We start from the raw sequence: 13107 nt of genomic DNA, 5'->3' as shown, positions 1-13107 counted from the left end.
GGAGCTCTGTTATATACTCAAAATAGTAAAGGAAAGGGGGGGGGGGAGATACGTACCTAGACAGCAGTAGTGTAAAGCAGAGAAAGGTGTGTATATATATGAATGAAAATTGTTTCTTTATAAATTACTTAAAAGAAATGGCCATATATCAAAGTTATCTATAATCACTACCTGTGTAGACGTTTAACCCCTCCTCGACCACGGGCGAGCTATGCCATCCTACAAATGGAGGGCTTTAACGCCATAGGGGCGGCATTGCGTGTGATTGGGGGGGCTGCCTGACAAGTACACCTGCTAACCAAGTTGTGTGGTCGCCATGAGACTGATCACATGACTCGGATTGGCATGATTGATGGGTTCACTGCAAGGGGACTGGCTTGGTTGTCAGGCAGATCCCCACATATATAAATAATAAAAGCACATAATTATACATAAACAAAGACATAAATATACATTTATAATGACATTACCGATTAATATCAAAATACACTTCCAAACATGACCCCCATCATCAGAAACATTGGGGGACGTGTCAGAAGAACGTTCCTTGGTATGTGGGTTCCACATCTTAAATACTGTGCCTCCAATGAACACAAACATGTGTATTTTATTGCAGTGAAAGTTATCAGTATTATGACATTCACAGTTAAAATGCCATGCAGGAAAATAACAACATTTCTTACATGTCTCACATTATTTTTGATTTTATTCATATTAAATTATGTTTCATATATAAATATTTGATGTGAAATGTAAGCCCTGTTTCTCCTGAATAAAATGATATATAATAAGGGTGGGTGCACGTAATATGAAAGAGGTGAATTACGCCTGAACAGACATATAGCGCAAATTCCAGGTTTTGTTTTGATCAGAACGTTTAGAATGCTCTCCGTCCTTAAGGGGTTAATAAACCAGCTAATGACAGAGCTTTAATATCTCAACCAATCACAGAGCTACAATGACGTTATCGCCACGCCCTATGAAGCCAGTGGCCAATAGACAGTAGGTGGAGTTTGTTCCAAGCCTCATTGTGAACCCTGACACAGTGTAAGTGCAATGCATGCTGCCAGCTCAGACAGTTTAATGCAGAGCAGACAGTCACTGTCTAAACATAGCTTCCCCCGGGCTGATCAGACCTGCACACTGTAAGTTCTCACTTTATTCACTAAACACTGAGAGCACCGTGGCTTATTACCAGGTTTACTCTCTAAACAACACGTTCTGGGAATCAAACACTGAATTACAAAGACTGTGAGTGTGACTGCACATGGAGAGAGAGACAATGTTTCAATCTTGTAATTATGTTTTCAATTTCCTACAATTATTTTGTTTTGCCTTAAATATACAATTAACATCCTGTCTTAAAAAAGCCATCTCCTTCAGTCTCTAGTCACAGCACGGCATTTTAGACCAGAGTTTGCAATTAGATTTTCAGTTTACTCCAGTTGAATGGTTAATAAATAAGCCGCAATAAATAACTGAACACAGCAGAAGCATAACGGGGCAAAGTACACAGGGCAGTGACTACTGCTTTTCCCAGGATGTTAGCCAGTAAGGATGTGTTGCGGCAGTGACTACTGCTTTTCCCAGGATGTTAGCCAGTAAGGATGTGTTGCGGCAGTGATTGCAGCTTTTCCCAGGATGTTAGCCAGTAAGGATGTGTTGCGGCAGTGACTACTGCTTTTCCCAGGATGTTAGCCAGTAAGGATGTGTTGCGGCAGTGATTGCAGCTTTCCCCGGGATGTTAGCCAGTAAGGATGTGTTGCGGCAGTGATTGCAGCTTTCCCCGGGATGTTAGCCAGTAAGGATGTGTTGCGGCAGTGATTGCAGCTTTTCCCGGGATGTTAGCCAGTAAGGATGTGTTGCGGCAGTGATTGCAGCTTTCCCCGGGATGTTAGCCAGTAAGGATGTGTTGCGGCAGTGATTGCAGCTTTCCCCGGGATGTTAGCCAGTAAGGATGTGTTGCGGCAGTGATTGCAGCTTTTCCTGGGATGTTAGCCAGTAAGGATGTGTTGCGGCAGTGATTGCAGTGTTTCCCGGGATGTTAGCCAGTAAGGATGTGTTGCGGCAGTGATTGCAGCTTTCCCCGGGATGTTAGCCAGTAAGGATGTGTTGCGGCAGTGATTGCAGCTTTTCCCCCGGGATGTTAGCCAGTAAGGATTTGTTGCGGCAGTGATTGCAGCTTTTCCCTGGATGTTCGCCAGTAAGGATGTGTTGCGGCAGTGATTGCAGCTTTCCCCGGGATGTTAGCCAGTAAGGATGTGTTGCGGCAGTGATTGCAGCTTTTCCCGGGATGTTCGCCAGTAAGGATGTGTTGCGGCAGTGATTGCAGCTTTCCCCGGGATGTTAGCCAGTAAGGATGTGTTGCGGCAGTGATTGCAGCTTTTCCCGGGATGTTCGCCAGTAAGGATGTGTTGCGGCAGTGATTGCAGCTTTTCCCGGGATGTTCGCCAGTAAGGATGTGTTGCGGCAGTGATTGCAGCTTTTCCCTGGATGTTCGCCAGTAAGGATGTGTTGCGGCAGTGATTGCAGCTTTCCCTGGGATGTTAGCCAGTAAGGATGTGTTGCGGCAGTGATTGCAGCTTTTCCCAGGATGTTAGCCAGTAAGGATGTGTTGCGGCAGTGACTACTGCTTTTCCCGGGATGTTCGCCAGTAAGGATGTGTTGCGGCAGTGATTGCAGCTTTTCCCGGGATGTTAGCCAGTAAGGATGTGTTGCGGCAGTGATTGCAGCTTTTCCCGGGATGTTCGCCAGTAAGGATGTGTTGCGGCAGTGATTGCAGCTTTTCCCGGGATGTTAGCCAGTAAGGATGTGTTGCGGCAGTGATTGCAGCTTTTCCCGGGATGTTAGCCAGTAAGGATGTGTTGCGGCAGTGATTGCAGCTTTTCCCGGGATGTTCGCCAGTAAGGATGTGTTGCGGCAGTGATTGCAGCTTTCCCCGGGATGTTAGCCAGTAAGGATGTGTTGCGGCAGTGATTGCAGCTTTTCCCGGGATGTTCGCCAGTAAGGATGTGTTGCGGCAGTGATTGCAGCTTTCCCCGGGATGTTAGCCAGTAATGATGTGTTGCGGCAGTGATTGCAGCTTTTCCCGGGATGTTCGCCAGTAAGGATGTGTTGCGGCAGTGATTGCAGCTTTTCCCGGGATGTTAGCAAGTAAGGATGTGTTGCGGCAGTGATTGCAGCTTTCCCCGGGATGTTAGCCAGTAATGATGTGTTGCGGCAGTGATTGCAGCTTTTCCCGGGATGTTCGCCAGTAAGGATGTGTTGCGGCAGTGATTGCAGCTTATCCCGGGATGCTAGCCAGTAAGGATGTGTTGCGGCAGTGATTGCAGCTTTTCCCGGGATGTTAGCCAGTAAGGATGTGTTGCGGCAGTGATTGCAGCTTTTCCCGGGATGTTCGCCAGTAAGGATGTGTTGCGGCAGTGATTGCCGCTTTTCCCGGGATGTTAGCCAGTAAGGATGTGTTGCGGCAGTGATTGCAGCTTTCCCCGGGATGTTAGCCAGTAAGGATGTGTTGCGGCAGTGATTGCAGCTTTTCCCGGCATGTTAGCCAGTAAGGATGTGTTGCGGCAGTGATTGCCGCTTTTCCCGGGATGTTAGCCAGTAAGGATGTGTTGCGGCAGTGATTGCAGCTTTCCCTGGGATGTTCGCCAGTAGGATGTGTTGCGGCAGTGATTGCAGCTTTTCCCGGGATGTTCGCCAGTAAGGATGTGTTGCGGCAGTGATTGCCGCTTTTCCCGGGATGTTAGCCAGTAAGGATGTGTTGCGGCAGTGATTGCAGCTTTTCCTGGGATGTTAGCCAGTAAGGATGTGTTGCGGCAGTGATTGCAGCTTTCCCTGGGATGTTAGCCAGTAAGGATGTGTTGCGGCAGTGATTGCAGCTTTTCCCGGGATGTTAGCCAGTAAGGATGTGTTGCGGCAGTGATTGCAGCTTTTCCCGGGATGTTAGCCAGTAAGGATGTGTTGCGGCAGTGATTGCAGCTTTTCCCGGGATGTTAGCCAGTAAGGATGTGTTGCGGCAGTGATTGCAGCTTTTCCCGGGATGTTCGCCAGTAAGGATGTGTTGCGGCAGTGATTGCAGCTTTTCCCGGGATGTTAGCCAGTAAGGATGTGTTGCGGCAGTGATTGCAGCTTTCCCTGGGATGTTTGCCGTTACAGGTGTGTTGCGGCAGTGATTGCGGCTTTTCCCGGGATGTTCGTCATTATAAGGACGCTATAAGCACCCGAACTGTTGCAGTTTAATGTTGTTGTTCTGGTGAATATAGACTGTCCCTGCAGGCTCGGCAATGCAAACACTGACTATTCTGAGAAAACACAGTGTTTTTTCATTGCTAGCTAGGAATATATCTACTCACTGTCACTCAGACAAACATTAAAGGTCTGTCCTGGTGTGATCCTGCAATCTGTAGGACTGTACATGAAGATGACAAACTCTCTGGTTAGAGATGCATTGAGTCAATACATTTCTATGAGGAGGTGGTAATTGGAGCTGCGTGGAGACTACCAGCCATGAGCCCTACCCCCCCCCAGTTCTTCTATATGGGAAACATTTGATTATCTGAGATCATCTTTATTGGGGAGGAGTGGCAACTGCGGACCAGTGCACAAGGGGACTAAAGGTAGATAAGACTCTTACTTTAACTATTCAAGGCACGACCGATTGTAGAAAGTAAGCCAACCACCACTTGTATTATCTGTGTTCTAAGCCGGTGTGATCTTCTAGTACATCTTGTATTGCTGAACTAAATAGTCTGCAGCTCAGAAATGGGTACCAGGAACCATCACAGAATCTGCATATTACTGCACACCATATGTTAAGCTACTTGCTTCCTTTGATGTCCTGTGCTGATCCCTCGGGTCAGGGACTCATATTGGACTGTAGATTATGTTTTTGTCCCTGTCCCATTCATCTACCACCAGGTGATAGAGCTCCTGTTGGCCATCCCCAGCCAGTTGGGCTCATGCTTCCATGATTACAGCGCTAATCCTATTCCAAACATGACCCCATCATCAGAAACATTGGAGGAAGTATCGACAGATGTTGCCTTGGCATGTGTCTTCCCCATCTTGAGGACTGTGGCTCTGAATTTTCTTGTTACTATTCATCAGGTTTAGTAATATGCTTCAGAATTGACAATACTAAGCGAGCTTTCTGCTCTAGGTGTTGGGGCTGCTAAGATCTGAGATCATGATTTCAGTGGAAATGGTGTCTCTGGTTTAAATAGGTAGAGGTTAGTCACGTAAAATAATGATTTCCACATGCTAGCTATTTATAGTATGTAGATATAGCAAGACATATATAACTTCCATGGTTATTGAGATACTTGCCCTATTACCATGGTGACCACATGCGGAATCAAATGATAATGAAGGCCAATTTTTAGCCTATTCGACTGTCTGCTTGCAATTTTCATGGCAAAACTTTACTGCCTGGCCAAGACTTCTCCTGACTTGAAGGAGCTACCATGATGGAAAACAGGTGATCTAACAAAAGACTCCACGGGTAGGGACACCAACGATCAGAGCAGCTGCCAAACCATCACAAAAGAGACTACATAAAATATATTTAACAGAAATTCACTATACATCACTACAAAATAAGCCATCTGTGACATTCTAGCATTCCTGACATTGTAAAACCCAATGTGTATTTAATTCTTATTGTGATGGAGTCATTTTAATCAGTCTGTGTAACTCTTCGATGCAGGTGGAAACATGTCTGATTACCATATCCGGCTGTACCAGGACTCTGATTATGACAGGGTGAGAGACCTCTTTGCAAAAGGCATTCTGGAACACACACAAGTGGCCTTCAACCATGCCCTCACCCTTCCACACGTTTGGATTTTTATAACTGGTGTTTTTCTTCTTCCTCTTCTGGCCTCATGTTCATTTATAATCTCCGTTCTGTCTGTTTTTCTGGTTTTAGCTGGTTTGTGGTTAGGCACTCGATATCTCTATATATCTTATGTTACATACACTCTTTCCGATGACATGTTGGATGTCAAGAAGTACTACCTGCAGAGGGATGGTTACTGCTTCTGGGTGGCTGAGTCTGTTGGAGAAGTCGTGGGTACTGTAGCGGCTACACCATCCTTTTACCCTGGAGGAGAAAGGCACCTAGAGCTAAAGAGGATGTCAGTTGCCCAGAGCCATAGAGGCAAAGGGATTGCAAAGGCCTTGTGCAGGACGCTCATTGATTTTGCACGAAAACGTGGGTGTGAAGCCGTGATCTTGGAGACCTCACATAGCCAACGTGCAGCTCAAATCCTGTACGAAGCAATGGGATTCAGATTGCAATCCTCATATGTTATAGAACACATTTTTGGAAAAGCAGTGAATTTTAAGGTTTTAACATACAGATATGACATCCCAACAAATAAACTGTGAATGTGATTTTATAATGTGATATAAGTAGCAAATAAAATATTAACTCCAAGTATAAGTTGTAACAGAAAGGAAACTGGGTGCTGCTTGAAAAAGAGCTTACAATCTAAATGAGTTAAAGTAAAAATAATGTATGAAGATGGAGGCTTTGATCACCATGTAGAGAGGCTGACACTGTCAGTTTAACCAATGAAAGATGAAGAGAAATGGCTATAGTGCCACTGTTAGGGCTATTTACTGAAGTGTTGATGGTTGGCAATTTTAACTGAAAGAAAACATAACTTTGTTGGGTCATTTTTCCAATGTAGATATTTCAGGGTAAACTTTGCTGCTCCCTTTAAATTCTGACTTAAATAACTATGTTAGGGTTATTCGCTAACGTTAGAGAGGCAGGACAGACCGGGTTAAGGAATTATGAGTTGCCTTAAAACCCATCTCTTTAGGAAAGCTTATGGCCTCCCAGAGTAACCTCTACCTCACATACCTGTCTCTTGCTCTCTCTTAAAGGGCAGCGCTTTACTCTCTCCTCCAGCTCTGCTTCACTCCCACCTTATTTGATTGCAATTTCCTCTCCTATTGTGTTTTATACCCCACCTCCTATAGCCTGTAAGCCCCTTTGAGCAGGGTTCTCTTCAACCTATCGTTCCTGTAAGCTTTCTTGTAATTGTCCTATTTATAGTTAAATCCCCCCTCTCATAATATTGTAAAGCGCTACGGAATCTGTTGGCGCTATATAAATTGCAATAATAATAATAATAATAATATTAACAAAGAACAAAAGAAGGTCACTGGCAGAAAGTAGTGACTGATAAAGGGCGTCTGTGTGATTTAAGGAGGTAATAGTTTTGAAGGTTATGTATTGATATTTTCCTTTGGTTCCTGAAGGGAATAGAAAGCCATTGTAAGGATTGGCAAAGGGTTGAGTTACAGACCAGTATACACGTGTACTTATCCACACCTTAGTTACAAATTGGATTATGTTTGGGCCTCTTGTTTCTGGTTTTGCCAACACGTCATGAAGTTCTCCAGCTTGTTCAGTAACTGTTTGTTTTGCAATTACATTTTGACATGATCCTCACCCATGCAAGGGGTTAAAGGGACACTATGCTGTCCCCAAAAAAAACAAACCCAGAAGATATTAGTTGATACGCCTCGAAAAAAGTGCATGTATTTAATTGTGCATTTTTCATTGGAAATGTTCCTAAAACAGTGATCATCAGTCAGTGTGGTTTAATATAAGAACAGTGACTGAGTCACACCACACAAAAACAAAAGTTTTAGACTTTAGAAAAACAGACGTTTCTAAAATTAGAATATGTGTAAAGGAGTCATTATCAGACTGGAGCAATTTAAATGGAGTCCAAAAGAAATGGGATTATTTAAAAGTTGCACTACTGAAGGCAACAGAAAATTGCATTAGGCTTGTCAGTAAAAGCAAAAAATTAAAGAAACCACTGTGGTACTCCGCAGATGTGGCCAAAATAGTAAAAAACAAAAAGTTAGCATTTAGTAATTATAAAAAACCCAGAGTGAGGAAGACAAAATGACCTATAAGATTAGGCAGAAAGAGGCTAAGCAAGTTATAAGAGCTTCCAAATCGCACACAGAAGAGAAAATAGCACAGTCAGTAAAAAAGGGGGACAAAACTTTTTTTAGATACATAAATGAGAAAAGGAAAGTAAAACAAGGATTAGTTAGAAACAAAAGAAGGAAGGTATGTAGAAGAGGATAAAGGTTTAGCTGACTGCCTCAATGAATATTTTTGTTCGGTATTTACAGATGAAAATGAAGGAAAGGGGACTCAGTTAGTTAGAAAAGGGACAATTGAGCCATTTGTTACATGTGAGTTTACAGAGGAAGAGGTTCTATCTCAACTGTCAAAAGTAAAGACAAATAAGTCAATGGGACCTGATGGAATACACCCAAAGTTATTAAAAGAGCTTAGTGGTGTACTAACAAAATCATTAACAGATTTATTTAACCAATCATTGTTAACAGGAGTAATCCCAAAAGATGTTGGGCCCATTTTGATTGGGTAACTAAAATTATAGATCAGGGTGGTGCAGTAGACCTTGCTTACCTAAATTTCAGTAAGTTTTTTGACACTTTTGCACATAGAAGACTTACGTCAGAGTGCTCTGAGCCTAATTGCAGGGTGGGGCAAGGCTTTACAAGATATTTAAAATTCCAGTGTTGTCTTTGCTTAACTGTGTCAAAGACAGTGTAGCTGTTATTGAACGTCTTAGCAACATCACAGTACCGGCAGAGGGGATTTTACTAGCAACGATTGATGTGTCTATCTTATACACAATAATCCCACACAATGATGGTATACTAGCAGTCAAGGAAGTTCTACAGAATTTTACTGAGTGGGTGAATTCCCCCCTGGAGTATATACTGGAACTTTTGAAGCTATGCCTCACTTTGAATTATTTTAGATTTGAAACAAAATTCTATATACAACAGACAGGAACTTCAATGCGGGCTCCTATGGCCCCCATGTATGCAAACACATACATGATTGTTTTTGAGCAACAACAGATCCTTGGGCCTTATGGAGAACATATATTACAATACCTCCACTTTATAGATGACGTCCTTCTTCTATGGACTGGTGGAGATGAAAAGTTTGTTAACATGATGCACACACTGAATTCACTCCCTACACCTGTGAGATTCACTTACCAGTCGAGTATGACTAATATCAATCTCCTAGATCTTCAAATTGTCATCACAGGCAATCGCTTGGGCTATACTTTTTCTAAATCAACGGATAGGAACACTATTCTGCATTCAACAAGTTTCCATCCTAGAAAACTAAGAGAGTCACTGCCTATCTCCCAATTCATAAGAGTATTGCGCAATAACTCAGATGACAGCCGGGCAGAGATACAGATTCAGGACATGTTCCAAAAATTCCTACAAAGAGGATATTCAAAAACAGTTTTGAATATGGCATACACAAAAGCAATAGAATCAATTGCAGAAAACAGGATTCATAAAGACATCGGTGATCGATTCATCTTCCCTCAGGCATTTCATCCAAAGTCCCAAAAACTCAGAGATACCATTCAAAAAAATTGGCACGTTCTATACAATGACTCATCCCTGCCTCCTGTATTTAAAAAACATCCCATTATGAGTTACAGAAAAGGGAAAAATCTGAGAGACTATTTGATGCACACAGATATAGTGTCCACAACACAGTCATTACAGAAAGTGACAAAAGCAGGATGTTTTCGCTGTTTGAACTGTCTGGCGTGCAATTCTATGATACTGGGTAAAACCTTCTGTCACCCAAAATCTGGAAAGGTGTACACAATTAAACACCGGATTACGTGCAGGACCACACATGTTGTGTATAGAACTATATGCCCCTGTAGTCTCACTTACGTGGGCAAGACGTCTAATAACCTAAGGGAACGCATGCCGGGTCACAGATCTACTATACGTTCAGCACTACTGTGCGGCACTGCGAGCACTCCAGTCGCCCGGCATTTCCTTGAGATAGGACATAGCCTGTCCTCACTTTGCTTTATGGGAATAGATCACATACCCATCTCACCCAGAGGAGGAGATCGCGATAACCTGTTACTCAGACGTGAGGCTTTCTGGATATACACGTTGGAAACATTATCACCATCTGGTTTAAATGAGAAGAACTCATTATATTGTTTTTTACCTAGAAGATAATATATGATTGAGCTATGTGGTACAGAATGCATTAATATAGTACAGTTATTTGCCGTAACTCCATGATGGAAGTAATCTATATTGTATAATGCTTCAAAATTACACTGACAATATTTTGCTATATAACTGAGTTAATATTTAGCTAATGACGATATGTACTATGTATCTATGTTCCCTTGGTTAGGGTTGAAACATTTGTATATACTTTATTTGTATAGTTATTTATCTTTTATTACTTTCTGACTTATCTACACGAGAGTATGTATCACATACCGGTTACACATAGGGTTAACTTAAATTTATTACGTAATTCAAACATGTTTACATCATTAATAACATCACTCTGATCCGTTGTTATATTTCACCTGTTCACCTCCAAATAGGATCACTGCAGTTTTTGTAAATAAGGTATCCATCTCACATACACAATTGGTGGACTGAGCACTCGGGCACATCGGTCATGAACTGGACGCGCATGTGCATTCAGCTCGACTCGGGAGCCAACGTCCAAAGGGGAGGAGAGATCACCAGCGCCGAGGGAGCCCAGCGCTGGATAAGGGTAAGTGGCTGAAGGGGTTTTAACCCCTTCAGCCCAGCGGGAGGGGGGCCATGAGGGTGGGGGGACCTAAGGACTACTTAGTGCCAGGAAAACAAGTCCTTTAATTGTCTATTTGAATGTTGGGATGCTTGCCTTTTGTACAGTATCCGCTTGTCAATAAATTATAAACTAATTCTTGCTTGAAATCTCACCTTTATTCCACTATAAAAACATATACTTCTTGGAATGGAGAAATCCACATTTTTAACAAAGTTTAACATGCATTTTTTTTTTTTATATATATTTAAAAAAATCAGGTTGTTAATGACATTTTTTCATTATAGCAATTGTGATTGTATCTTATTCTTACTTACCCATTTGTCTGTGTAACGCTTTGACGCAGGTGGAAAAATGTCTGATTACCGGATTCGTCTGTACCAGGACTCGGACTATGACAGTGCGAGAGATCTTTTTGCGCAAGGCACCCTGGAGCACCATCGAGTGGCCTTCAACCATGCCTTCACACTGCCACACATTTGGATTTTTATGCTTGTCGTTTTAGTTCTTCCGATACTAATATTCCAATCATTTATGTTGTCCATTCTGTGTGTTCTCCTGCCGTTAGTTGCTTTGTGGTTTGGTACAAGAGATCTGTATGGATCCTATGTTAAACATGCCCTTTCCGATGACATGTTGGATGTCAAGAAGTACTACCTGCAGAGGGATGGTTACTGCTTCTGGGTGGCAGAGTCTGCTGGAGAAGTCGTGGGTATTGTAGCAGCTACACCATCCTTTTACGCTGGAGGAGAACGGCACCTAGAGCTAAAGAGGATGTCAGTTGCCCAGAGCCATAGAGGCAGAGGGATTGCAAAGGCCTTGTGCAGGACGCTCATTGATTTTGCACGAAAACGTGGGTGTGAAGCCGTGATCTTGGAGACCACCACAGGCCACCTGGCAGCTCACGTCTTGTACCAAAGCATGGGATTCAAGTTTCAACATTCAACTTTTCTAAAACACCCCCTTGCAAAAGTCGTGGATTTTAAGTTTTTTTTATACAAATTTGACATTCCAAGTAGTCCATGAACTCCAATTTTCTTTTGAAATACCTCTGATGCCTCCTTTTATTGATGGTGCTATGTGGGTGGACTATATGGAACCAGAACCAGGAATGATATGAAAAGACAGTAATCACTGTATATGTTTGTGTCTCGTTGAGTTAGAACATTATTTCTTTAAGAAGAAAGCAAAGTAAAATCCTACAAAGATAACCAATCTAAAAAAAACATATTTGAAAACGTACTAACATGTAAAGAGATTAACTGAGAGGGAGACAAAAGAGGCACGTTTAATAATAAAAGGTGTGCAGTGATATAATACAACTATCTACCTCTCTGTCTGTCTATCTGCTCAGTGGATATCATACTATATGTTGATTAGCTTATATCAATTCATCCCTGTGCTCCGAGCTTATATTAATCAGCTCAGAGCACAGGGATGAAATTATATAGGAGAGATTTATCAATGTGCCTCTAAATCTTTGGGATCTACGGTACATTTGTGTGGCATGATTTATTAAAATGTTTCACATTGTTGTCTTCTGTTGCGTTTTTTTTTTAGCCTTATCATTTTTTAAAATGCACCATTTTTGCTGACACAACATTTTTTCTGCTTTTTATTTTCTAAAATAAATGGTTAATTGAACCTTAATAATACACATGAGGCTCCTTCAGGCTCTAATGTGCTATTAAGAGTTCAGGAGATGGGGGCGAGGCCTAACCGAGCAAGTAAATGGTGGCATAATCCCCACGCTCCACTAAGACCTTGCTGAAATCCACAGCCATCATGAGCAACTGTACAAAATGTATACCCTCCGATACCCACCTCACTACCCAGTTGCCTTCCCTTCCCCTTTCATCTATGGGTAGAGGCAAAAAATCCTGTAGCTCCTCTGTGGCACCCAGCTTCCGAGCCAAGCCCGAGAAGAACCAACGTAGTTTTCGGAGCACTGAGCACCCGACTCCGACTCATAAATGAGCGACACCACAGCTTCAGGGAGCACCCACACCCCGCTACAATATGAAAGGTTTCCTCGCAGAGTTCAAAACATACCTAGCAGATAAACTGCAAAAATGGCTGTTGACAATCACGGAGGGGCTGGTGGTCCTCGTGGCCCATACCCATGTGGCCGAAGAAAAGCTGGAAAAAGTAGTAAAAGTGGTAAACTCACACGATGCGGATCTACAAGACCTCAAAGATTAACTTTGCCTCCTTAAAGAGACAATCGAAGACTTGGGCAACATAACTCACAGAAACAATATCAGACTCAGAGGCATACCAGAGTCTGTGTCTCCTGACATGCTCCCATCAACACTTACTAGAGCATTTCAGGATCTGCTACCGGAGGCCTCCACCACCAACCTCCTGATGGACCAGCCCCACCAAGATCTACGAGCCCCAGCTCTATCCTGGCCACACCAGGAGACGTGTGT

At 42.8% G+C, this 13107-nt stretch overlaps 1 protein-coding gene across 5 annotated transcripts; it reads left to right on the top strand.

Annotated features, from left to right (window-relative positions):
* The first annotated feature begins 1046 nt into the window (after nt 1–1046).
* Nucleotides 1047–11734, top strand: LOC134615276 (probable N-acetyltransferase CML1). Of its 5 annotated transcripts, none has more exons than XM_063459768.1 (3): nt 1047–1145; nt 5708–5763; nt 11022–11734. In XM_063459768.1, exon 3 carries the CDS (start codon nt 11030–11032, stop codon nt 11699–11701), a length of 672 nt encoding a protein of 223 aa, XP_063315838.1. In that variant the 5' UTR covers nt 1047–1145; nt 5708–5763; nt 11022–11029; the 3' UTR covers nt 11702–11734. The 5 variants fall into 5 exon arrangements, with proteins under 5 accessions (XP_063315838.1, XP_063315835.1, XP_063315837.1 ...); XM_063459765.1 differs by having other exon boundaries at nt 5708–6348; nt 11022–11277; XM_063459767.1 differs by lacking the exon at nt 5708–5763.
* Nucleotides 11735–13107: the final 1373 nt, after the last annotated feature.

This window comes from Pelobates fuscus, chromosome 6 (assembly GCF_036172605.1).
Source record: "Pelobates fuscus isolate aPelFus1 chromosome 6, aPelFus1.pri, whole genome shotgun sequence".
NCBI lineage: Eukaryota > Metazoa > Chordata > Amphibia > Anura > Pelobatidae > Pelobates > Pelobates fuscus.
This window is presented reverse-complemented; position numbering and strand designations above follow the sequence as displayed.